Below are 23958 nucleotides of genomic sequence, written 5' to 3'. Positions count from 1 at the left end.
ATAAATGATCAGACAAAAGCAGGAATCAGTGTGGAAAACACATGAGGAATAAAAACCCGCAACAACCCTCTCCACATGGCGGACACATTCAGGACCAAACAGTACAATTTAAGTTGGATATAGACTAAGTATTTGAGGAGTAACACCATACATAGATGATATGTCAATACATATTTTCAAGTACAGCATATATACTGGACTACAATACCCATGCTGTCCTATACTGCTGAGAGTACGTTCCCTATCATATGCCAGATATAACCATAGGTGACCTGCTAGAGTCACTATATATACATACCAGAGATATCAAGCTTCAGCAGAAGACAGTCAGGGAATAGTCAAAGATTTAGAAGTCCGTCTGAGGTCGGCACATGCGGAGCAGAGAAGCCCCGACGCGCGTTTCGGTGGTTCCCATCGTCAGGGGACATGTTTGCTGCCTCGCTGTCACTTGCTTATATTGGCGCCAGGCACATTTAAAGACCGGAAGTGATATCAGCGTCACTGCGGAGACCAGGACGCCAGCCGGCATTCGCGTCATGTGACAGCGGAGGGGCGGGGCTTAAGCCCTAACGCCGCACACCGCTGGAACACAAAGTGTCATTGCGGAGGTAGAACGCCGGCCGGCATCCGCGTCATGTGACAGCAGAGGGGCGAGGCATAAGCCCTAACGCCGCACACCGCTAGAACACAAAGACCGCGGGACCGGAAGTGACGTGTGCGTCACCATGGGGATCCGGACGCCGGCCAGCATCCGCGTCATGTGACGGAAGCGGGGGCTACAGAATAGCCACAACACCTCAAGTCACTGGGACATGGAAAGCCGGCCGACGCACAGACCCACATAGTCCGCACATTTACCTGACTGTCTCCTTCACTAGACCAGGTATCATCACATCCCTCTCATTAAAATAATGAGAGTCAGTTCTATAAGGCCATGATGCCACATATCAAAGAATGTCTAAAAGATAGAATAAAGAAAGAGGGGAAAGAAAACATGATCCGGGGGGGGGGGAAGACCCAAGTGCGACATGTGAGATAAAAAAATAAAAAAGTAAAGAACAGATGATACCCCATCCGGATATATTTGGCATCCCTGATTGTATATACATATCAGATCACAGGCACACACACAAATGATGTTATTTATTATATAAACATAATTTTTAATTTTTTAGGGGGCCAACATTTGGCTGTGTCATCAGATATATACCCCATAATTCGCCCAAATACATACATGTGTGCGATGATGTCCATCAGTGTATATACACACATATATAAACAAAATTGCGCCGTGTGCGCCCATATGTATATGTGTAGAGGTGTTATCAGTCATTGTACAGGAGGAGGAGGTGAGCTGTGACATCATGTATTGTGAATGGTGGATCCTGTGTTATATACTGTACATAAAGGTGTTATCAGTCATTGTACAGGAGGGAGGGGAGGTGAGCTGTGTCATCACCTATTGTGAATGGTGGATCCTGTGTTATCTACTGTATATAGAGGTGTTATCAGTCATTGCACAGGAGGAGGAGGAGGTGAGCTGTGACATCATCCATTGTGAATGGTGGATCCTGTGTTATCTACTGTATATAGAGGTGTTATCAGTCATTGTACAGGAGGAGGAGGAGGTGAGCTGTGACATCATCCATTGTGAATGGTGGATCCTGTGTTATCTACTGTATATAGAGGTGTTATCAGTCATTGTACAGGAGGAGGAGGAGGTGAGCTGTGACATCATCCATTGTGAATGGTGGATCCTGTGTTATCTACTGTATATAGAGGTGTTATCAGTCATTGTACAGGAGGAGGAGGAGGTGAGCTGTGACATCATCCATTGTGAATGGTGGATCCTGTGTTATCTACTGTATATAGAGGTGTTATCAGTCATTGTACAGGAGGAGGAGGTGAGCTGTGACATCTCATTATGAGTGGATGATCCTGTGTTATCTACTGTATATAGAGGTGTTATCAGTCATTGTACAGGAGGAGGAGGAGGTGAGCTGTGACATCATCCATTGTGAATGGTGGATCCTGTGTTATCTACTGTATATAGAGGTGTTATCAGTCATTGTACAGGAGGAGGAGGTGAGCTGTGACATCTCATTATGAGTGGATGATCCTGTGTTATCTACTGTATATAGAGGTGTTATCAGTCATTGTACAGGAGGAGGAGGAGGTGAGCTGTGACATCATCCATTGTGAATGGTGGATCCTGTGTTATCTACTGTATATAGAGGTGTTATCAGTCATTGTACAGGAGGAGGAGGTGAGCTGTGACATCTCATTATGAGTGGATGATCCTGTGTTATCTACTGTATATAGAGGTGTTATCAGTCATTGTACAGGAGGAGGAGGAGGTGAGCTGTGACATCATCCATTGTGAATGGTGGATCCTGTGTTATCTACTGTATATAGAGGTGTTATCAGTCATTGTACAGGAGGAGGAGGTGAGCTGTGACATCTCATTATGAGTGGATGATCCTGTGTTATCTACTGTATATAGAGGTGTTATCAGTCATTGTACAGGAGGAGGAGGAGGTGAGCTGTGACATCATCCATTGTGAATGGTGGATCCTGTGTTATCTACTGTATATAGAGGTGTTATCAGTCATTGTACAGGAGGAGGAGGTGAGCTGTGACATCTCATTATGAGTGGATGATCCTGTGTTATCTACTGTATATAGAGGTGTTATCAGTCATTGTACAGGAGGAGGTGAGCTGTGATATCACCTGTTGTGAATGGTGGATCCTGGGTCATCTACTATATACTACTAATTTTGTTTTTCTCCTTCAGTGTTTTTCAATATTTTAATTGTTTCTATAGTTACTGAAGTACAATTCAGCATTTCATAAGTTTTTTACACTTTCATTAACAAATACATCAAGTTTATGCACATTCTCAGTATTTACTATGATGACCCTTATCTCTCCAGATTTCAGCCCTTTGTCCTCTGGCAGCTGGATATCATCTTCTGGGCCAAATCCAGGCTGATGACTGCCCATTCTTGTCTCATCAGTGCTTGGAGTTTATCACAATTTCTGTGTTTTTGTCCTCTCGCTTTTTGAGGATTGTCCACAAGTTTACAATGGGACTGACATCTGGAGTGTTTCCTGGCCGTGGACCCATAATTTCAATGTTTTGATCCCTGAGCCACTTCGTTATCACTTTTGGGTTATGACATGGTCTCCATCATGCTGGGAAAATAATTGTTCATCACCACATTGTTCCTGGATGAGGGGAGAAGTTGTTCTTGGAGGATGTTTTGATCACATTCTTTATTCATGGCCAAAGTTCTTATGTAAAATTGTGAGTGATCCCCTCCATGGATGCGAAGCCCCCACACATGAGTGGTCTCAGGATACTTTACTGTTGGCAGACACAGGACTCATGGCAGCGCTCACTTTTTCTTCTCCGTACAATCATTCTTCTAGATGTCACAGTCTGAAGGGGGCTTCATCAGAGAAAATAACGTTACCCCCGTCCTCTGCAGTCCAATCCTTGTACTTCCTGTGAAGTTATTTTCTCTGATGAAGCCCCCTTCAGACTGTGACATCTAGAAGAATGATTGTCCGGAGAAGAAAAGGTGAGCGCTGCCATGAGTCCTTTCTCATGCCAACAGTAAAGCATCCAGAGACTATGAAAAAAACATTTTTTTTACATACATGTAACACAAAAACCTGATTTAGCTAATTGGTCATTTTCTGACCCCACATTTACTACAAGAGGAGCTCACACAATAGAGAATATATTAATTCTCACTGAGCTCAATGGAGGCTGTATATATTCTAATGCACTGAGCTCCTCCTAGAGGTGGCTGCAAGAAAACCAAATTATTAAATGTATTTGCATGAGGTCTCAGTAATGCTGGGAGGTAGAGACGTAGCTAGGGTTTTGGTTTAGGGGGGGCCAAACTTCTGAGTGGGCTCCTAACCAGGTAACCCTGATTACAACTATGGTGGCGGACCCTAATAGTAGATGTAGGAGAACCTCAGCAGATGACCGTGCGGTTACTGAAAATAATCTCTATACAAAGATGCCAGTCCTGCAGAACATGCAATAGATTACAGTACAGTTATAGATGGTGACTTACAGATGAAGTTCTTTCCGATGAAATTGTTCACTTTTCCTGTTTTTTCCATCTGGCCCAGACCGACATGACGACTTCTCCAGCCAGGACTTGGCTGCAGAGATTACAACAAAGACACATCTGACTTCTCACATTCCAGCCCCGTCCTCATCTATCCCCAACCTGCACAAACTCCTCATCAGGCTGATACCCCAATACTGAGCCGCTGCTGCCGTGTCCCTATTATTGCACCTACTGTGTGGTACTGTGTGCCCTCTACATGGTAAAACAACCCTCTAGAATATAGTAATGCCCTATGCAAATGCCCTAGAAAACAGTGCCCACATTTTTCCAGCTAGAAAGTAATAATGCCCTCTGTGTGCCCCTTTGACCGTCACAATAACCAGAGTGCCCCTATAAAAATAAGGCACTGTTTGCTGGCTCCAACACTGTATGATGGCCCCCACACTGTACAAAGACCCCACATTAGCTCCCACACTGTATGACGACCCCCTCACATGATCCCCACACTGTATGATGCCCCCCTAAATAGCCTCTATATAGTATAATGAACCCCACAGTCCTTAATATACACACGTGGTCAAAATTGTTGATACTCCTCATTTAATGAAAGAAAAACCCACAATGGTCACAGAAGTAACTTGAATCTGACAAAAGTAATAATAAATTAAAAATCTATGAAAATGAACACATGAAAGTCAGACATTGCTTCCACAGAATTAAAAAAAAATTAAACTCATGAAATAAGCACATTTCTCTCTAGAATCTCTTGATAGTCTTGAGATTTCATTGTACCCTGCACAGATTCAAGACACCCTGTGCCAGATGCAGCAAACCATCCCCAGAACATAACAGAGCCTCCTCCATGTTTCACAGTAGGGACAGTGTTCTTTTCTTGATATGCTTCATTTTTCCATCTGTGAACATAGAGCTGATGTGCCTTGCCAAAAACTTCCTTTTTTGTCTCCTCTGTCCATAGGACATTCTCCCAGAAGCTTTGTGGCTTGTTAACATGTAGTTTGGCAAATTCCAGTCTGGCTTTTTTGTGATTTTTTTTCAACAATTGTTTTTCTTATGAAATTCTCAATGAGTTTGATGTGTCACATTGACCCTCTTCGCATTGAAAAAAATAAAGTTGGATCCAAAATGGCCGACTTCAAAATGGCCACCATGGTCACCACCCATCTGGAAAAGTTTTCCCCCTCCCATATACTAATGTGCCACAAACAGGAAGTTGATATCACCAACCATTCCCATTTTATTTAGGTGTATCCATATAAATGGCCCACCCTGTAGTATAATGCACTCCCCAGAGGCCTCTATATAGTATAATGCACTCCCCACAGGCCTGTATATAGTATAATGCACTCCCCACAGGCCTGTATATAGTATAATGCACTCCCCATAGGCCTCCATATAGTATAATGCACTCCCCAGATGCCTCTATATAGTATAATGCACTCTCCATAGGCCTCTATATAGTATAATGCACTCCCCATAGGTCGCTATATAGTGTAATGCACTCCCCATAGGCCTCTATATAGTATAATGCACTCCCCATAGGCCTCTATATAGTATAATGCACTCACCATAGGCCTCTATATAGTATAATGCACTCCCCCATATCACAGCTCACCTCCTCCTTCCATACAGCATAATACACTCCCATTAAAAAAAATACAATACTCACCTCTCCTCCTCATTCCTCCGCTGGTCCGAGCGCCCACACATCTCAGCACAGCCGGTGCCATGTACTGATCATCATGATCATCACCGTGCCCGGTCAGTGTCTGCGTCATTGATGTCAGACGAAGAGGGGTAATGATGGGAGAGGGAGTGTGTCTCTCCCTCTCTCATCATTGCTTTCAACGGTATCAGCATCCAGCCAATACAGTTGAACTCGCGATGATGGGCGGGGGCCCGATGCTGGCATCAGGGGCCCAACCTCAACTCACGGGCCCCATAATGGTCAGGTGGCACTGCAGGAAGATTGAGTCTCCCTGTTCTGCCCAGAGTGGCAATAAGGGCCATTAGGAAGGAAGGAGAAGTGAAGCTGAGCTGCAATACCAAACACAGCCTGTGGGCAACGAGGGCACTGTTTCAGGAGAAAAAAAAAAAAAGCACACAGCAAACAAGCCAGTCACACAAGGATCAGCCTAGAAATGAAGGAAACAATGGGACGTCAGTCTAGATCTATAAATATATTTATTATAATATAACAAGATCTTAACCAGTAACATAAACTATGTACAGTACCATTACAGATAACCCTGTTTGTCTATTATTCACAGAAATAGATTTGCTTCAATGTGTGTGTGTGTGATGCTGAGCGGTGTGTGTGTGAGTCCATTCTCGTATGCTAACACCTCCTTTGGAGGTAAGACACACCAACTTTGAGAAATCAAACATCCTGCACCAGGCAGATTGAAGCTCGTTCTCCTGGTTGAAAAGAAGGACGCAGAAAGTACGTAACAAGATTGTGCTTTTTTGTTTGTTTTTTTTTCCTTCCATAGATAGAACGGATAGTACAAGAAAAAAAGGCATAAAAATGAAATCCTCTCATTCCAAAAAAATGAGTTTTACAGTGAAGTTTTCAGAGGCGCAAAGCAGAGAAGTTTTGTTAATTTTTTTTACATTTATTTTATTTTTTACCGAACCAATTAATATTCAAGAGGATTCAGCCTGAACTCTTTAATAAATCGTCAGATCTTGGAGGTACGTCACAATAAAAAAGTTTGAGACCTTTCTAACATTCATCAGGCACAGATTTAGCTTTGTTCACACTAACGCGTTTCAGATCTGAATTTCCTAATATATATATTATATATATATATATATATATATATATAGATATAGATATATAGATATATTTATATATATATTTTTTTTGTGAATGGATGTGTCACTAGAGCAAGAACGGAAACAAAAAAAGTTTAAAACATTTTTAAAAACATTCTGAAAGATAAAGAAAAAATGAATGGAAACGAGTACCTGAAATGTGTTAGTGTGAAAGATCCCTTATTCTTATGGATTAAAATAGTGCGTCAGTTCTGTATAGACAACTGCGCTTTTCCAGGCGCTATTGATTGTGTCGGGAAAAAAAATCCTATTTTTTATCAGTTCTTCTTTTTTGAAAATTAACATTGTTTATTGTAAAATTAGAACCGTAAGTATATATCATGATGATTTAAAAAAAAAAATATATATATATATATATATATATATATATATATATAATTAAATGTAATCGAGGTGCTTAATTTGGGCAACTTTTTTTTCAATTCTAAGAAGGTGTAATATTTTTTTATTTTAATAATATTATTAAAACTTCTCAAATAATGAAAATTGAACTTACACATTCAACATAAAATTATTCTCCCCCAAATAATAATAATGATAATAAAACAATATTTTGAGATGAATAAATACAGCAATATGAATTTTAAAAAATCCTCCATCTCATGATATATTAATATAGTATGTAATAATGATTTTGTATCATTTATATTAATTTCTATGTTTTTTATATATTTTCCTTTCGAACAACTGAAAAGTAACAAAAAAAAATAATTTCATTTGAAAATTAGAATATGTAGACCAATAATACCATTTTTTAATGTATACCTCCCAAATTCCCATGGGGTTTTTCATCCTCCTGTACTATGGGGCACAGTTTCACAGAAGTGTTCTTCCTTTTGTTGGATGGAGGTGTCATTTATTTATTTTTTTGTTCACTTGGGTGGAGCTTAAAGTGGTTCTCCACCCCTGAGGGCTTTTTGTTATTTAAATCTATGTATTTGGGGCTAAAAATCATTTTTGCAATTCGGTTTCATTAAAAATTTTGCACCATTTTGCTTTTACAGGCTCTTTTGTTTCTTTTCACATTCAACTTTGATGTGGTCTGTAGTCATAAATAATAAAAAAGACAGATAAAATTCTGGATTGTTAATATGAGCTCACTGACGGATTCTCAGATAACTCATTCTCCAGCCAGTAACAGACAATACAATATAGAGGCTACTGAAGGCAAAATTTTTAATAAAACCAAATTACAAAAATGTTTCAACTAAAAAAAAAATAAAAAATTAGGTGTTTAAGTAAAAAAAAAAAAATTGTCCCCAAAAGTGGACAACCTCTTTAATTCTATCCACATTATTAGGAGAGGAGAAAAAATGCACAAAAAATAATAATTGATTTATATATTATTTCTCATGAAAAACGTTTGTTGATTGCAGTCTGAAAATCTTAAAAATGATTTCAATGAGATTTTTTCATCCGCCTTGAGCTGTTGCCGATGTTTCTAGTCGTTGAATACATTTAGCTAGTCTTGTTAAATCCTCAAAAAAACTCACTTTGATACGAAACAATTTAATTATAAATATAATATATATGCAGTCTTTATATATATATATTTACTAGCCCAGTAGCAGAAAAATCAATTTCATTAAGACCTGCAGGAAGACTAATATTTGACTGTAAATCTGTGGTCTAGACAGATTTTTATTTCTCTTTTCCTAACATAAAAAAAAAAAAAAAAAAAAAGTTTGTCAAAAAATTGGAATTTGAAAAATAATTTGAATTTTTTTTTTAGCTTCCAAAAAATATTTTTCCCCTACAATTCCTAGCTGAAAGCTGCTTTTGCATATTTAAACATGATTTAGAACAAAAAAAAAACCTTCTAAACTTCAGATTAAGAAACTTATCTTGACTGCATCCCTTTGATAACTCTTCTTGCCGCTTTGGGAGATCTGTGTCATCATAACACTAATTGGTTTCCAGAAGCAGCCAATCAACTGTGCTCAGAGGTAGATGGTACTAGTCGTTGAGATCAGTGATTGGCAGCAGCAGTGATGTGACCGCTGCAGTCTGTCAACAAAGATTGGCGTGGCGGCGGAGAGGCAGCGCTGGACCCAGGGAGGGTGCTTATTGCTGTGATTGTTAACTTAAAGATATGCAACCTTATGGAATAGTAACATTTTAAACTGGACTGCCCCTTTAAATGAGTTGTCTTAACTAGAAAGCAGTGGGCAGCTGAACATATTCCCTGCAGCGGCCACTGCAGGGGAAATGGGGAATTGCAAGACATCCATTAAAATGAATGTTCGACCATATAATAAATCGACACCTTGAAACCTCCACTGACCCCTTATTGCTGCCGTGTGGCCCTATATGGGACACACCATAATTTATGTCTGAAAGATCTCCCATTATCACAGAAATGTAATTTGCCTACATTATTTATTAATTTATTCTCGAAATTTCCTTAGAATTTCCTCATTTTGACAAACTGATTTTTTTTTCTCCTCTGCAGCTAACGCTACATTCTCTGCAAGGAAGGAATAAGCGGAGGCCAACCTAAAAACAAAACGGCTTCTTCCAATATTCTCTATGATGTGATGCTTAGCTGTACCGAACAGTCATCTAAAAAAAAATCCCAGCTTTACATCTAGAAGGTAAAATACATGTCCTCATCTGCTCCCCTCCCTCTCCCGAACCCTATCTCAACTGAACCCATGTAAAAATATGGGAATCTATTGCACCTAGGGTGGCAACAAGTGTCACTACGCCACCTAGTGACACGTTTGCTGCAAAAAAAAACATACATATTATACATAGTTTGGAGCCCAATTGCTCCGGCATCACCCAAAAGTGAGGATGATCTTCTACATTCAATGTAGACTTTATGCAAAAGCTGTAGACAAAAAAAAAAAAGAAAAAAAGAAATCCCAAAAAACAAAAAGATACCAAATCCTTATTTTTCGTTTTCATCCCTCTCTACCTCCTTATAAAATAAATGGGGTAAAACCCGCTGAAGAAGAGAAGGATTAACCACTTCATCTCTGGCATAGGAAGGATTAAAACCAAACCAATGAAAGAAGAAAAAAAAAAGATCAAAACGTTCAAACATGTCGGACCGTGGTCTCAGTTCATCGTTGCCCCTTGGGTCAACCGCTCTGAATGTATTTCTTTATCACTACACATCCATGGCGGAAGAGTGGGCAAGGCATGTTGGGTAATAATGTCCATGCGTTAGATTTGGGGTCGTAATATTCCATGTTTCCCAGAGCAGGTCCTTCGCTGCTGACGATGCCGCCTGTTGCATATATCTTTCCGTCCAGGACCACGGCGCTGCAAAAGTACAAGAGAGGGTTAGTGACCTCAATCTAGTCAATCGGTCAGTCATAGATTTCCAAGTTACTGTCCCAGCTCCACCTATGGACACGATTTTACAGAAACAGCAATTTACCAATACTCCAGCCCTTTGGAGGACGTAGACAGAAGAGGGCCCGTTGTGCAAGAACCATATATGGACCCTTCGTGGTCCAAATAGTTTATCATAATAGACCTGTTTGTGTCTGTCAGAAGTTGCGTTGGAGGTGGTAGATGCCCTCTTTGTTCTTGAGTCGTTGTGTGGTTGCACCAATAGTATTCCCGCCCCTGCTTCAGTCACAACCAAAGCTGCATCAATAATTCTACTGGTTTCCTGTTGGTTCTCATTTTTCATAACTTAAAATCTCCCAAAATTAAGCATGCTAGTAGACTGTAGCTAAATTATGGCCAGGGTTTAGGCAACACAAAATTTGTCTGAAATCTACAAGTGACCGTGCTACACAAAAAAACAGCAATTCTGGTTATATGGAACATTTTGAGAGACAGAGTAGATAGATAGAACATCCAAAATAATGTTATGGGGGTCCTGGAGAAGGGTTTTGTCTATTTCTGCCACCACTACTTCACATGTTTTGAAGTGGTGACGATACATAGACGATCTCTTCCTCCTGCGGAGTGGTGCCACTCTTGATTAACTCCATTCTTTTCATTAGTAACTTAAACAGCTGGATCCAGATATTAAATTTACACTCATTAGTTCTACAAAGCTGATTTAATGTCTTGATCTACGTGTCTGTAGATGATCATGGTCTGAGCACCACTTTATACATCAAGCTTACAAGATGGCTGCGCAAGTTGCGCAAAACTTTTCAAAGCACTTTACTCCAGAATTCTGGCAAAATTACTTTGATGAATTGGGGCCTATGTTTCTCAATCATGGCTATCGAAAGTGGATTCTTAGCAAACACACATCTTTTTCCCATGTACTCTCTTCTTGCTGCATGCCCGAGACAAAGAACACTTAGTAAGGTACCACTTGTGTCGACATATAGTGAACACATCGCTAAGATCATTCCTCGTTATCGGCCAAGGTTCAGAACATTTTCTCAAATAAGTACCTAAATTTTGCAATCCTCTATTGTTCTCATAGAGACGCTCTACCAACACCAGGGATCAGGTTGTGTTCCATTGAAAATTTATATATAGATGTCTTTTACGGGCAGAAAGAGGACGGGCTGTTATCTCTGCCTGAGCAGCATAAATTGAGATCTTATCCTGAGAGGGGATCATTTCACCTCCGCCACCACTGGGAAGACATATACGATGAGACAGCTTTTGTTACCCGTGATTCCGATCACGTGGTATGTGTACTTACTTGTCCTCGTAATTTATGGTATATCAGTGAGATGATATGGCATTTTAAGCTTCATGTCAATCATCACCAAAAGGAAAAGGAGATTTCTAAACATTTTGTTGCATCTGGACATAATGAACTACAGCTTAGAAATAGGATCTTAGGATCCCTCCCCTAAGGAGAAGTGGTGATGGGGAGCAGCTATCAATAAAAAAGGAATTATAATGGATTAAGAGGGTGGATATATGGAGACCAAACGACCAGAATACAAATTTGGTGCTGTTACGTAATGAATTGATGGTACTCTGATAATAGTGACTTGCCCTCTACCATCCTGGTAATGTGTGCTCTCCTTCTCAGTGTGTGTACAGTACAGACCAAAAGTTTGGACACACATTCGCATTTAAAGATTTTTCTGTATTTTCATGACTATGAAAATTGTACATTCACACTGAAGGCATCAAAACTATGAGTTAAAACATGTGGAATTATATACTTAACAAAAAAGTGTGAAACAACTGAAAATATGTCTTATATTCTAGGTTCTTCAAAGTAGCCACCTTTTGCTTTGATGACTGCTTTGCACACTCTTGGCATTCTCTTGATGAGCTTCAAGAGGTAGTCACTGGAAATGGTTTTCACTTCACAGGTGTCCCCTGTCAGGTTTAATAAGTGGGATTTCTTGCCTTATAAATGGGGTTGAGACCATCAGTTGTGTTGTGCAGAAGTCAGGTGGATACACAGCTGATAGTCCTACTGAATAGACTGTTAGAATTTGTATTATGGCAAGAAAAAAACAGCTAAGTAAAGAAAAACGAGTGGCCATCATTACTTTACGAAATGAAGGTCAGTCAATGCGAAAAATTTGGAAAACTTTGAAAGTGTCCCCAAGTGCAGTTGCAAAAACCATCAAGCGCTACAAAAAAACTGGCTCACATGAGGACCGCCCCAGGAAAGGAAGACCAAGAGTCACCTCTGCTTCTGATGATAAGTTTATCTGAGTCACCAGCCTCAGAAATCGCAGGTTAACAGCAGCTCAGATTAGAGACCAGGTCAATGCCACACAGAGTTTTAGCAGCAAACACATCTCTTCAACAACTGTTAAGAGGAGACTTTGTGCAGCAGGCCTTCATGGTAAAATAGCTGCTAGGAAACCACTGCTAAGGACAGGCAACAAGCAGAAGAGACTTGTTTGGGCTAAAGAACACAAGGAATGGACATTAGACCAGTGGAAATCTGTGCTTTGGTCTGATGAGTCCAAATTTGAGATATTTGGTGTGATGGTGTGGGGGTGCTTAGCTGGTGACCCTGTTGGGGATTTATTCAAAATTGAAGGCATACTGAACCAGCATCTTGCAGCGGCATGCTATTCCATCCAGTTTGCGTTTAGTTGGACCATCATTTATTTTTCAACAGGACAATGACCCCAAACACACCTCCAGGCTGTGTAAGGGCTATTTGACCAAGAAGGAGAGTGATGGGGTGCTACGCCAGATGACCTAGCCTCCACAGTCACCAGACCTGAACCCAATCGAGATGGTTTGGGGTGAGCTGGGCCGCAGAGTGAAGGCAAAAGGGCCAACAAGTGCTAAGCATCTCTGGGAACTCCTTCAAGATTGTTGGAAGACCATTTCCGGTGACTACCTCTTGAAGCTCATCAAGAGAATGCCAAGAGTGTGCAAAGCAGTCATCAAAGCAAAAGGTGGCTACTTTGAAGAACCTAGAATATAAGACATATTTTCAGTTGTTTCAGACTTTTTTGTTAAGTATATAATTCCACATGTGTTAATTCATAGTTTTGATGCCTTCAGTGTGAATGTACAATTTTCATAGTCATGAAAATATAGAAAAATCTTTAAATGAGAAGGTGTGTCCAAACTTTTGGTCTGTACATATATATATATATATATATATATATACATATGGAGGTGTGTTTGGGGTCGTTGTCCTGTTGAAACATAAGGCTATGTGCCCACGATGCAGAAATGAAGCAGAAAATTTCTGCAGCATTTCTGCATCTCACTGGCAGAAAAAAACGCATGCAGATTGTGCATGCGGTTTTCCTGCAGAATACATGCGGATTCACATGCGTTTCCGCATGCAGATTGACAAGCGCTTTCCAGGCGATAGCATCACTTGGAAAGTGCTTGACAACTAGGTCAAACTGTATAAATCCATGCAAACAGCATGGATTTATACAGTGTGAACCGTAAAAATTAAAACAAATAAAGCTATACTCACCCCCGAGGCCCCGGCGTGGCTGCAGCGCTCGTTCCTGTCTGGTTCCTGGATGCCGGCATATCGCGAGACAGAGCAGTGAAGGGCCTGCGGTCACATGACTGTGACGTCACCGCAGGTCCTCAAGCGATGCCGGCATTCAGAGAGAAGCCGCCGGACAGGTGAATATAAACTTTATTTGTTATTTTATTCTTTTTTTACAGGTACAATGGTACCCAGGTCTGGATGAGAGTCTCCTCTCCTCCAGAACTGGGTACCATCCGCACATAGAGACGCATAGAAGCCGCTTGTAAAAATGTACAGTCGCGGTTTCTGTGCGTCTCAATGCAAGTCAATGGCGGGAGTTCCGCTGCGCTTCCGCAAAATTAAATGACATGCTGCGGATTTTTGTACGCAGCATAAACGCTGCGGAAAAATCCGCAGCATGTGCATAGAACATGCGGAATCCCCTTGGGGACCATGGGGTGTGGATTACCTAGCGTTTCACAAGCGTTTATGCTGCAGTACAGTACAGACCAAAAGTTTGGACACACCTTCTCATTTAAAGATTTTTCTGTATTTTCATGACTATGAAAATTGTACATTCACACTGAAGGCATCAAAACTATGAATTAACACATGTGGAATTATATACTTAACAAAAAAGTCTGAAACAACTGAAAATATGTCTTATAGTCTAGGTTCTTCAAAGTAGCCACCTTTTGCTTTGATGACTGCTTTGCACACTCTTGGCATTCTCTTATTGAGCTTCAAGAGGTAGTCACCGGAAATGGTTTTCACTTCACAGGTGTGCCCTGTCAGGTTTAATAAGTGGGATTTCTTGCCTTATAAATGGGGTTGGGACCATCAGTTGTGTTGTGCAGAAGTCTGGTGGATACACAGCTGATAGTCCTACTGAATAGACTGTTAGAATTTGTATTATGGCAAGAAAAAAGCAGCTAAGGGACGAAAAATTAGTGGCCATCATTACTTTAAGAAATGAAGGTCAGTCAGTCCGAAAAATTGGGCAAACTTTGAAAGTGTCCCCAAGTGCAGTTTAAAAACCATCAAGCGCTACAAAGAAACTGGCTCACATGAGGACCGCCCCAGGAAAGGAAGACCAAGAGTCACCTCTGCTTCTGAGTATAAGTTTATCCGAGTCACCAGTCTCAGAAATCACAGGTTAACAGCAGCTCAGATTAGAGACCAGGTCAATGCCGCACAGAGTTCTAGCAGCAGACACATCTCTTCAACAACTGTTAAGAGGAGACTTTGTGCTGCAGGCCTTCATGGTAAAATAGCTGCTAGGAAACCACTGCTAAGGACAGGCAACAAGCAGAAGAGACTTGTTTGGGCTAAAGACCACAAGGAATGGACATTAGACCAGTGTAAATCTGTGCTTTGGTCTGATGAGTCCAAATTTGAGATCTTTGGTTCCAACCACCGTGTCTTTGTGCTATGCAGAAAAGGTGAACGGATGGACTCTACATGCCTGGTTCCCACTGTGAAGCATGGAGGAGGAGGTGTGATGGTGTGGGGGTGCTTTGCTGGTAACACTGTTGGGGATTTATTCAAAATTGAAGGCATACTGAACCAGCATGGCTACCACAGCATCTTGCAGCGGCATGCTATTCCATCTGGTTTGCATTTAGTTGGACCATCATTAATTTTTCAACAGGACAATGACCCCAAACACACCTCCAGGCTGTGTAAGGGCTATTTGACCAAGAAGGAGAGTGATGGGGTGCTACACCAGATGACCTGGCCTCCACAGTCACCAGACCTGAACCCAATCGAGATGGTTTGGGGTGAGCTGGACCGCAGAGTGAAGGCAAAAGGGCCAACAAGTGCTAAGCATCTCTGGGAACTCCTTCAAGATTGTTGGAAGACTATTTCTGGTGACTATCTCTTGAAGCTAATCAAGAGAATGCCAAGAGTGTGCAAAGCAGTCATCAAAGCAAAAGGTGGCTACTTTGAAGAACCTAGAATATAAGACATATTTTCAGTTGTTTCACACTTTTTTGTTAAGTATATAATTCCACATGTGTTAATTCATAGTTTTGATGCCTTCAGTGTGAATGTACAATTTTCATAGTCATGAAAATACAGAAAAATCTTTAAATGAGAAGGTGTGTCCAAACTTTTGGTCTGTACTGTATATATATATATATATATTAAAATTATCTTTTTTTCATGAAGTGACTTGGTTCAGAAGACCTTGAATGTACCGCGGTGTCATCCTGAACTTTGCATTGTTTATTTTTTTTGTCATTTTTTTTCTTTAATGTTTGATGATTTAAATTCACAATACTTTTTTTTTTTTTAAATGTTCTGTGACCATGGATATGTCTGTGGAAGACTAGAGGTAATTCTATTATTAGTGGTGCCTCATTCCTTTTATATGATTATTTTTCATATGCAATATGGCTTCTGATTATTGTTCTCCTTTATAAGGGTTGCCGGTCATAAGATACAAGTCTGCAGTCACATGGAGTCACTGCATGCTCTGAGGATTCTCTGGTGCAGACGCAGGGTGGTCATGTGACTGCAAGTATGCAATTTGCATTCTTCCGGCCACATTCCGACTAGACATGTCCGGCCTCCCTCAATATACTTGTATTGAGTGAGGCAGTGCACGTTTAGTCGGCATGTGACCACATGTATGTAAATCACATATTTGTGGTCATGCGCCCACCCGCGCTCAGTGCCTGCACCGCAGATTCCTCACAGCACGGCGCAGTATTCACAAGTCTGCAGTCACTCTACGTGACTTGTACCCTAAGGCCGGACAACCCCCCTTTAATCATGAGCCGCTATTTCTGTTCTGATTCTTGTATTGTGTAGATATCATATAGATAAATCTAAAATAGACACATAGATATGAGATATACAGTGGTGTTCAAAAGTCCTGCATAGGAAAAGGATAAATTGATTTTTCAAGTTTTAAACGTTTTCTGTCGAATATCTTCGATGCTAATATGACATATTGTATATGGTTTTGTTCAGAATACAATTTTGCATTCTCTCCCTGTAATATTTTTAGCTTTTGAAGCAGTTTTGCCTGAAATTATTGCAACAATATGGGAATTGAAAGCACAACTAAATATTGTACAGCTTCAGATCCAAAATTAGCCAATCACAGATGAGGTTCTTGTGACCAATCATAACCTGGATATGGCAGCCAATCACATTCCATTACATTGCGTCACATCTGCTGCTTTGTTTGTTTGTTTTATCTGGTGGTCTATCTAGTGAATCATACTGTAGAGCTTTATGATGGGAGCCTTCAGATTTTTGTCAGCGGAGGATCGTGTGCGAGTTGTGGTGCTACATGAAGAGGGTTATACTGGCCCCCAGATCGCAAGGAAGGTCGGCTGTAATCAGAGTACAGTCGTAAGAATTTTGCAGAAACATAAGCAGCTTGGAATTACCCAGGACAGGCCCAGATCTGTTCGGCCCAGAAAGTCAACTAAAATGGAGGATAGAGTACTGATAAGAACATCCCTTGCCAATCGAAAGCTCACCTCTCCTCAGCTTCTGCGAGAATGGCAAGAAAAGTGCAATATTGAGGTATCAACATCAACTGTTAGGAAGAGATGTTTGGAAGCAGGATTGAGAGGGTGCAAGGCCCGAAAGAAGCCATTGATGACAGTCATACAAAGACAAAGGCGAAAACTGTGGGCATTGAAATATTCAAAATGGAGGAAGGAGGAGTGGGAAAAAGTGCTATTTAGTGATGAAAGCACTTTTTGCATTTTAGGACATGATGGCAAGTCTTATGTGAGAAGGTTTCCACATGAAGAGTACAAGCCAGAGTGTTTGAGCTTCTCTGTGAAACATCCGATGAAAGTAATGGTCTGGGGCTGTATGGCAGCCAATGGTGTTGGAAGGCTTCATATTGTGGAGGGTATGGTTAATGCAAAAAAATACATAGACATCATTAATAAGAAAATGCTGCCTTCTGCTCAACACCTGTTTTCAGGGGATTACATCTTCCAGGATGATAATGCTCCTTGTCACAGAGCTAAGACAGTAACGGAATGGAAAAAAAAGAACAAGATGGCTACTATTGACTGGCCAGTCCAGTCCCTGGACCTCAATCCAATTGAAAATTTGTGGCACAAGGTATCAATAGAGATATCTAAAAAACAGCCAAGGACCAAGAGAGAGTTGATTGAGTCTCTGATACTGGCCTGGAACCACATCATCACTCGTGAACATCTGCAGAAGCTTGTTCACTCAATGCCACAGAGATGCAAGTTGGTGCTCAAGAGCAAAGGCTGGCCAATAAAGTATTAGAAGCTAAAGATGCACTCAAAAGGCCCTTTTCAGGACTCTGAAATAAATAAAAAATAATAAATCTTAAAAAGTAAAATTTAAGTCTGTGTGAACTTGCAATGGAAGTTAACAAACTTAGAAACCTGTTCACCATTCTACACACTGTACTGGTGTAGGTATGGTTATGCTGTAAAAAAAAATATCAAAAATGCGCATACCATAACAATTTATACACTTGGGACATTCAAAAATGAGTATGGCATACAATGAGGGATTACAAAAACATATATGTTCCACCAGTTTCACTGTAGAGATGCAGAAGTATGAAATATATAGCTTTCTTCATGCCTATGCAGGACTTTTGAACACCACTGTATATCAGCTCAACAGATAGATAGATAGATAAAACATCCAAGAATATTATGGCGGTCCTGGAGAAGGTTTTTGTCTTTATCTGTCACCAGGTGGTGACGATACATAGACGATCTCTTCCTTTGGCGGAGTTGGTAGCACTCTGGATGAACTCCATACTTTTCATCAGTGTCTTAATCAGTTGGATCCTGATATTAAATTTACATCTGTTAGTTCTACAAAGGCGATTTTAATTGATGTACTTGTCACTTTAGATGATCACGGTCTAAGCACCACTTTATATTTCAAACCTACTGATAGGAAGAACTTAATTTGTTTTGACAGTCTACAGCCTCTCCATTGCCAAACAGTCAGATAGATAGCAGGACGGACATGGATGATCGGACAGATTAGGAATCTAGAATAGATAATAAAGTTTGGGCAGAAAGTCTAGAATATATTCTGGGCCTTCGTGTGCTGACATCTCATTGTCATTCTTGCAGAAGTTGGAGGCTTCTCTGCAGTTCGGGCCTTTGGGGACAGCGATGGCTTCTAATGAGAATTTCTAATTCATCATGTGCTCGATAAATTCGTCTGTCAATCTGTCGTACGAGCAGAGCATGCTGGGAAATGGGAGTTACGTCTGTCGAACACCGTATACATTATCACATAAAATGAGGTGCAGCTTCTGTCGGGGGAAATCACCGGGGACCCCACTGACAATGATTTGCACATGTCAGACAAGCACCCATGACATGTATTCACATCCGGCTCTCCAGCATGCCTGGTAGCAGTTACGCTGCCATCAGTAAATGCGGCGCCCTCTAATTATCTCACGGATATTACATTTAGGTACAGAGAATATGATAAATATTTAGAGGAAACACCGTCTGTAAATTACCAGGAGAACAGCTGCCAACTCACGTGCATCTGGCAGCGCACAATAACAGCAGATGGAGCCTGTCACTCACACAGATTGACGGCTCGCTGGGAATTTAATGGAGACGCACGGAACGGGCCGATATCAACCAGTCGAGGGACGGGCTCGGGGGTCATCGCACGTTAGAGGAACGCTCAGTGCCATCTTTCTAAGTACACCTCCGACACATGCCCCCAATGTATCCCACTGTCACTGTACAGTCACGACGGAGCCCACAAGGACATTCTTTTGGCCTCTAAAGATAAAATGGGCGTCCGTTGCATGCCGTAAACTGATGCTGCAAGTGTGAACATAGCCTAACGCATTCCCAGGGATGCACCATAGATCCCAGCAATATTCTCCAACCTGAGATTCTTGAGCAGTTACGATACCATGCTGAGAGTTGTAGTTTTACAAAAGTTAGAGGGCCAAAGGTTGGAGACTACAATATTTATCAACAAATGAAATGTTATAACATTTGGGAATATACTCTGTATCAATTTCCTTATAGTTTCCAAGATCTCTGCTTGCTGTCACTTATTTGGATTTTTCCACGTTATTAGGACTGGATAGGGCCCACTAACAAGTTGCCTCCTGCCCTATAAGGGCCAGACACAGATGCCTTCCCCAGAGTTGTCTCTCCATGGTGCAAGTGTCTGATGTCATGGAGGACGATGGATCCTGTTACAGCCTCTCCTTTTGTACAGAAGATGGAAGTCTATAATGGTCAGGGCGATGATTGTACATGGACACACAGCTAATTACAAAGCATGGCCCTGATATCTGCAATGTAACGAGCCGCGCACCTGTTTCATCATCATATGATTCTGACGCATCAGCAGTTATCTGTAGGAAAATCTTTCAACAGCACTTCCGCAGGTCAGATGGAGTATTACACAGTACTCATTGAAATCAATGTGCTGTCCAAGTTACACATGAAAGCGTTGGGTCCTCCAGAGGGAAATACAGTGGTGTGAAAAAGTGTTTGCCCCCTTCCTGATTTCTTATTCTTTTGCATGTTTGTCACACTTAAATGTTTCAGATCACAAAAAAATTTTTGACAAAGATAACACAAGTAAACACTAAATGCAGTTTTTAAATGAAGGTCTTTATTATTAAGAGAAAAAGAAACCCAAACCTACAGGGCCCTGTGTGAAAAGTGATTGCCCCTTAAACCTAATAACTGGTTGGGTCGCCCTTGGCAGCAACAACTGCAATTAAGCGTTTGTGATCACTGGCAATGAGTCTTTTACAATGTTCTGGAGGAATTTTGGCCGCTCATGTTTGCAAAATTGTTGTAATTCAGCCACATTGGAGGGTTTCCGAGCATGAACCGCCTTTTTAAGGTCATGCCACACAATCTCAATCAGATTAAGGTCAGGACTTTGACTGGGCAATTCCAAAGTCTTAATTTTGTTTTTCTTAAGCCATTTAGAGGTGGACCTGCTGGTGTGTTTTGGATAATTGTCCTGCTGCATAACCCAAGTATGCTTCAGCTTGAGGTTACGAACAGATGCCAGGACATTTTCCTTCAGGATCTTTTGGTAGACAGCAGAATTCATGGTTCCATTTACCAGAGCAAGTGTTCCAGGTCCTGAAGCAGCAAAACAACCCCAGGCCATCACAAGACCACCACCATATTTTACTGTTGGTATGATGTTCCTTTCTGAAATGCTGTGCTACTTCTATGCCAGATGTAATGGGACATAAACCTTCCAAAAAGTTTGACTTTTGTCTCGTCAGTTCACAGAGTATTCTCCAAAAAGTCTTGGCGATCACCAAGATGTTTTCTGGCAAAACAGAGATGAGCCTTTATGTTCTTTTTGCTCAGCAGTGGTTTTCGTCTTGGAACTCTGCCATCCACGCTATATTTCTACCTAGTCTCTTTCTTATGGTGGCATCATAAACACTGACCTTAACTGAGGCAAGTGAGGCCTGCAGTTGTTTGGATGTTATTGTGGGGTCTTTTGTGACCTCTTGGATGAGACGTCACTGCACTCTTGGGGTAATTTTGGTTGGCTGGACACTCCTGGGAAGGTTCCCCACTGTTCCATGTTTTCGCCATTTGTGGATTATGGCTCTCACTGTGGTTTGCTGGAGTCACAAAGCTTTAGAAATGGCCTTATAACCTTTTCCAGACTGATAGATCTCAATTACTTTGTTTCTCATTTGTTCCAGAATTTCTTTGGATCGCAGCATGATGTCTAGGTTTTGAGGATCTTTTGATCTACTTCACTTTGTCAGGCAGGTCCTATTTAAGTGATTTCTTGATTGAGAACAGGTGTGGCAGTAATCAGGCCTGTGTATGGCTAGGGAAACTGAACTCAGCTTCCCAAAGATGTGACAAACCACAGTTAATTTATGTTTTAAGGGGGATAGGGCAATCACTTTTTCACACAGGGCCCTGCAGGTTTGGATTTCTTTTTCCTGTAATAATAAAGAGCTTCATTTAAAAACTGCATTTTGTGTTTACTTGTGTTATCTTTGTCTAATATTTAACTTTGTTTTGTGATCTGAAACATTTAAGTGTGACAAACATGCAAAAGAATAAGAAATCAGGACAAACACTTTTTCACGCCACTGTAGACATGAAAGCTCCTCTATTGATATTTAAATCATGATCCTAAATGATTTCTCCCTATAAACTCATAATGTATGACCAGCAGTAAAGAGATCTCTGAATAGTACAGTGGATCCTTTGATTTAGGACAATGGTGGAATTTTTCTGGAATGGAGACTCTCAGAAATCTTTCAGAGTTCCCCTTTAAGACATCGTGACAACTACTGAAATCAATGTCTATACATGTAGATGTAGGTCACCTGCAAAATTGCCTGGAGTGATTCATGTTGGGTCCAGCCTTTATGTTTCCTTTCTCGGGGTCGTAGATGGTAGTTGCTCTGGCGTAAGCTCCTCCCAGAATGAAGATGAAGCCGTTCAGAGTGACCGCCGGGGCGTACTTATTATCTGTGAGCGAAAACAGAGATTGGACTGTCATTGATTTAAATGTCCCAAGAACAATGCAAAAGACAAAGCACAGATCGTCACTCTCAGCGATACACGGTACAACACACCCTTTTTCAACTGTACAGTCACATTAAACTTGTTATTCGGGATCAGAGAAACATGGCTGCTTTCTTCCATAAACAGCGCCACACCTGACCATTGGTTTTGTCTGGAATTGCAGCTAATTTTCTATTGAAATGAATAGAGCTGAGCTGCAATACAAGCCACAACCTGTCGACAGGTGTGGCGCCACTTATAAAAAGCAAACATGATTTTCTAATTATTCCCTTTAATGAGCAACCAGTTACATTGCTTAAAACTGTTTTTCTTAAAGGGAACCTGCTACGTTAAATATGGTGTCTGATCTGAAGGCGGCACATTATAGAGCAGGAGGCGATGAACGGATTGATGTATAGTTTTATGCTAAAAGATTCAGGATAACTTACAATTCCTGGCCCTAAACTACTGTAGACTTCTGGTGGGTGGTCCTAATCGCTGATAGGCTGACAATCAGTAAGTAGCACCGCCCACTGGACTCCTAACCCAAGAATGAGCAGATACTTAGATTTTCCCAGTAAACTATATATCTAACTACCCTGCTCCTCCTCCCCCATAACATGCTGCCAGTACAATGGAGAGTATTATCACCATGACAGTTTCAGTTTAATGTTTCTAATTTAAGTACACCCTCACTACTGAAAAATGGCCTGGACCTATTAAAGATAGAATAGAGATAAATAAATTCCCAAGACCATGGACTGGCGATCAGGTCAGTATTCCATGAATGGCCTCCTACATGTCGGAATCCCCAACTTCTCTTTTAAGTAGCCAATAGGTCATCTTCTAATGACACATTCCCTTAAGAGTGATCCCATACCTTCTATGGATGCCCTCTACTTCAGACAGCGCCATCCAAGATCTCCATCGGTTGCCATCAAAAAGAAGAAACCCTCAACCGAAGGTGCTCCAAACCAAGGGGAGGCCTCGCAGAGGAACAGCTTGATGCCTCATTTTCACTGCTTAACAGGTACAGCAACCCCCCCCACCGCTCTTTCCTTACTTTTACCAATACCTTCTTATTTTATAATGTAATTAACCACCTAACTGCCTAAAAAACTACTCTCACGTATAGACCACTATGGTTGTGCCTTTCCGTCTCTCTACAAACATGTCTATGCAGGATCGGACTGACCCACAGGTGAACTGGAGAATCCTCTGGTGGGCTGCTGTGAAGGAGTGCTGATGAACAGTGTTATTACACTTGATTCACAATTTGCAGAAAAAGGTATCAACTAATGATTCATTAAGATAGCCAAATTAATATTACATAGAAGCAAGAGGAAATTTTTGTACTAGGGTAGGGTCATTTTTGCATGTAGCTGAACAGTGGTCCCAAGAATGAATTTTATTTGTGGGCCTTTGCCAAGCCAGTCTGACACTGTCTATGAACATGAGGTCCTTTGTGCCTCGTGCCTCAGAGGCATCCCTAGCTTCTACTTAAAGATTATGAGCTGTAGGTTGGGTATGAATTTCAGCCACATATACACTATAGGCTGAGAGACATCAAGCGGCGGTCACCCCCGTAGTAAAGCAAGAGAGCCCTGATGTCATGCGGAGTGCAACTTCTCTTTGAAGA

At 41.1% G+C, this 23958-nt stretch overlaps 1 protein-coding gene across 3 annotated transcripts in view; it reads right to left on the bottom strand.

Moving 5' to 3' along the window:
• Positions 1 to 6274: 6274 nt before the first annotated feature.
• KLHL29 (kelch like family member 29) overlaps positions 6275 to 23958 on the bottom strand; it is a 1034900-nt gene continuing 1017216 nt past the window's right edge. For all 3 annotated transcript variants that reach the window (XM_073674052.1, XM_073674053.1, XM_073674055.1), the window contains 2 exons: positions 22139 to 22283; positions 6275 to 10217 (listed from right to left, as the gene is read on the bottom strand). In XM_073674052.1, coding sequence (XP_073530153.1) covers positions 10034 to 10217; positions 22139 to 22283 — 329 coding nt within the window. In that variant the 3' untranslated portion in view covers positions 6275 to 10033. The remainder of the gene's footprint in view (positions 10218 to 22138; positions 22284 to 23958) is intronic.

Source organism: Phyllobates terribilis, unplaced genomic scaffold (assembly GCF_046119375.1).
Source record: "Phyllobates terribilis strain yellow unplaced genomic scaffold, ASM4611937v1 Scaffold_3__8_contigs__length_932513732, whole genome shotgun sequence".
Taxonomy (NCBI): Eukaryota; Metazoa; Chordata; class Amphibia; order Anura; family Dendrobatidae; genus Phyllobates; species Phyllobates terribilis.
Note: the sequence above shows the minus strand (reverse complement) of the source record. Positions and strands in the feature narration are given on the sequence as shown.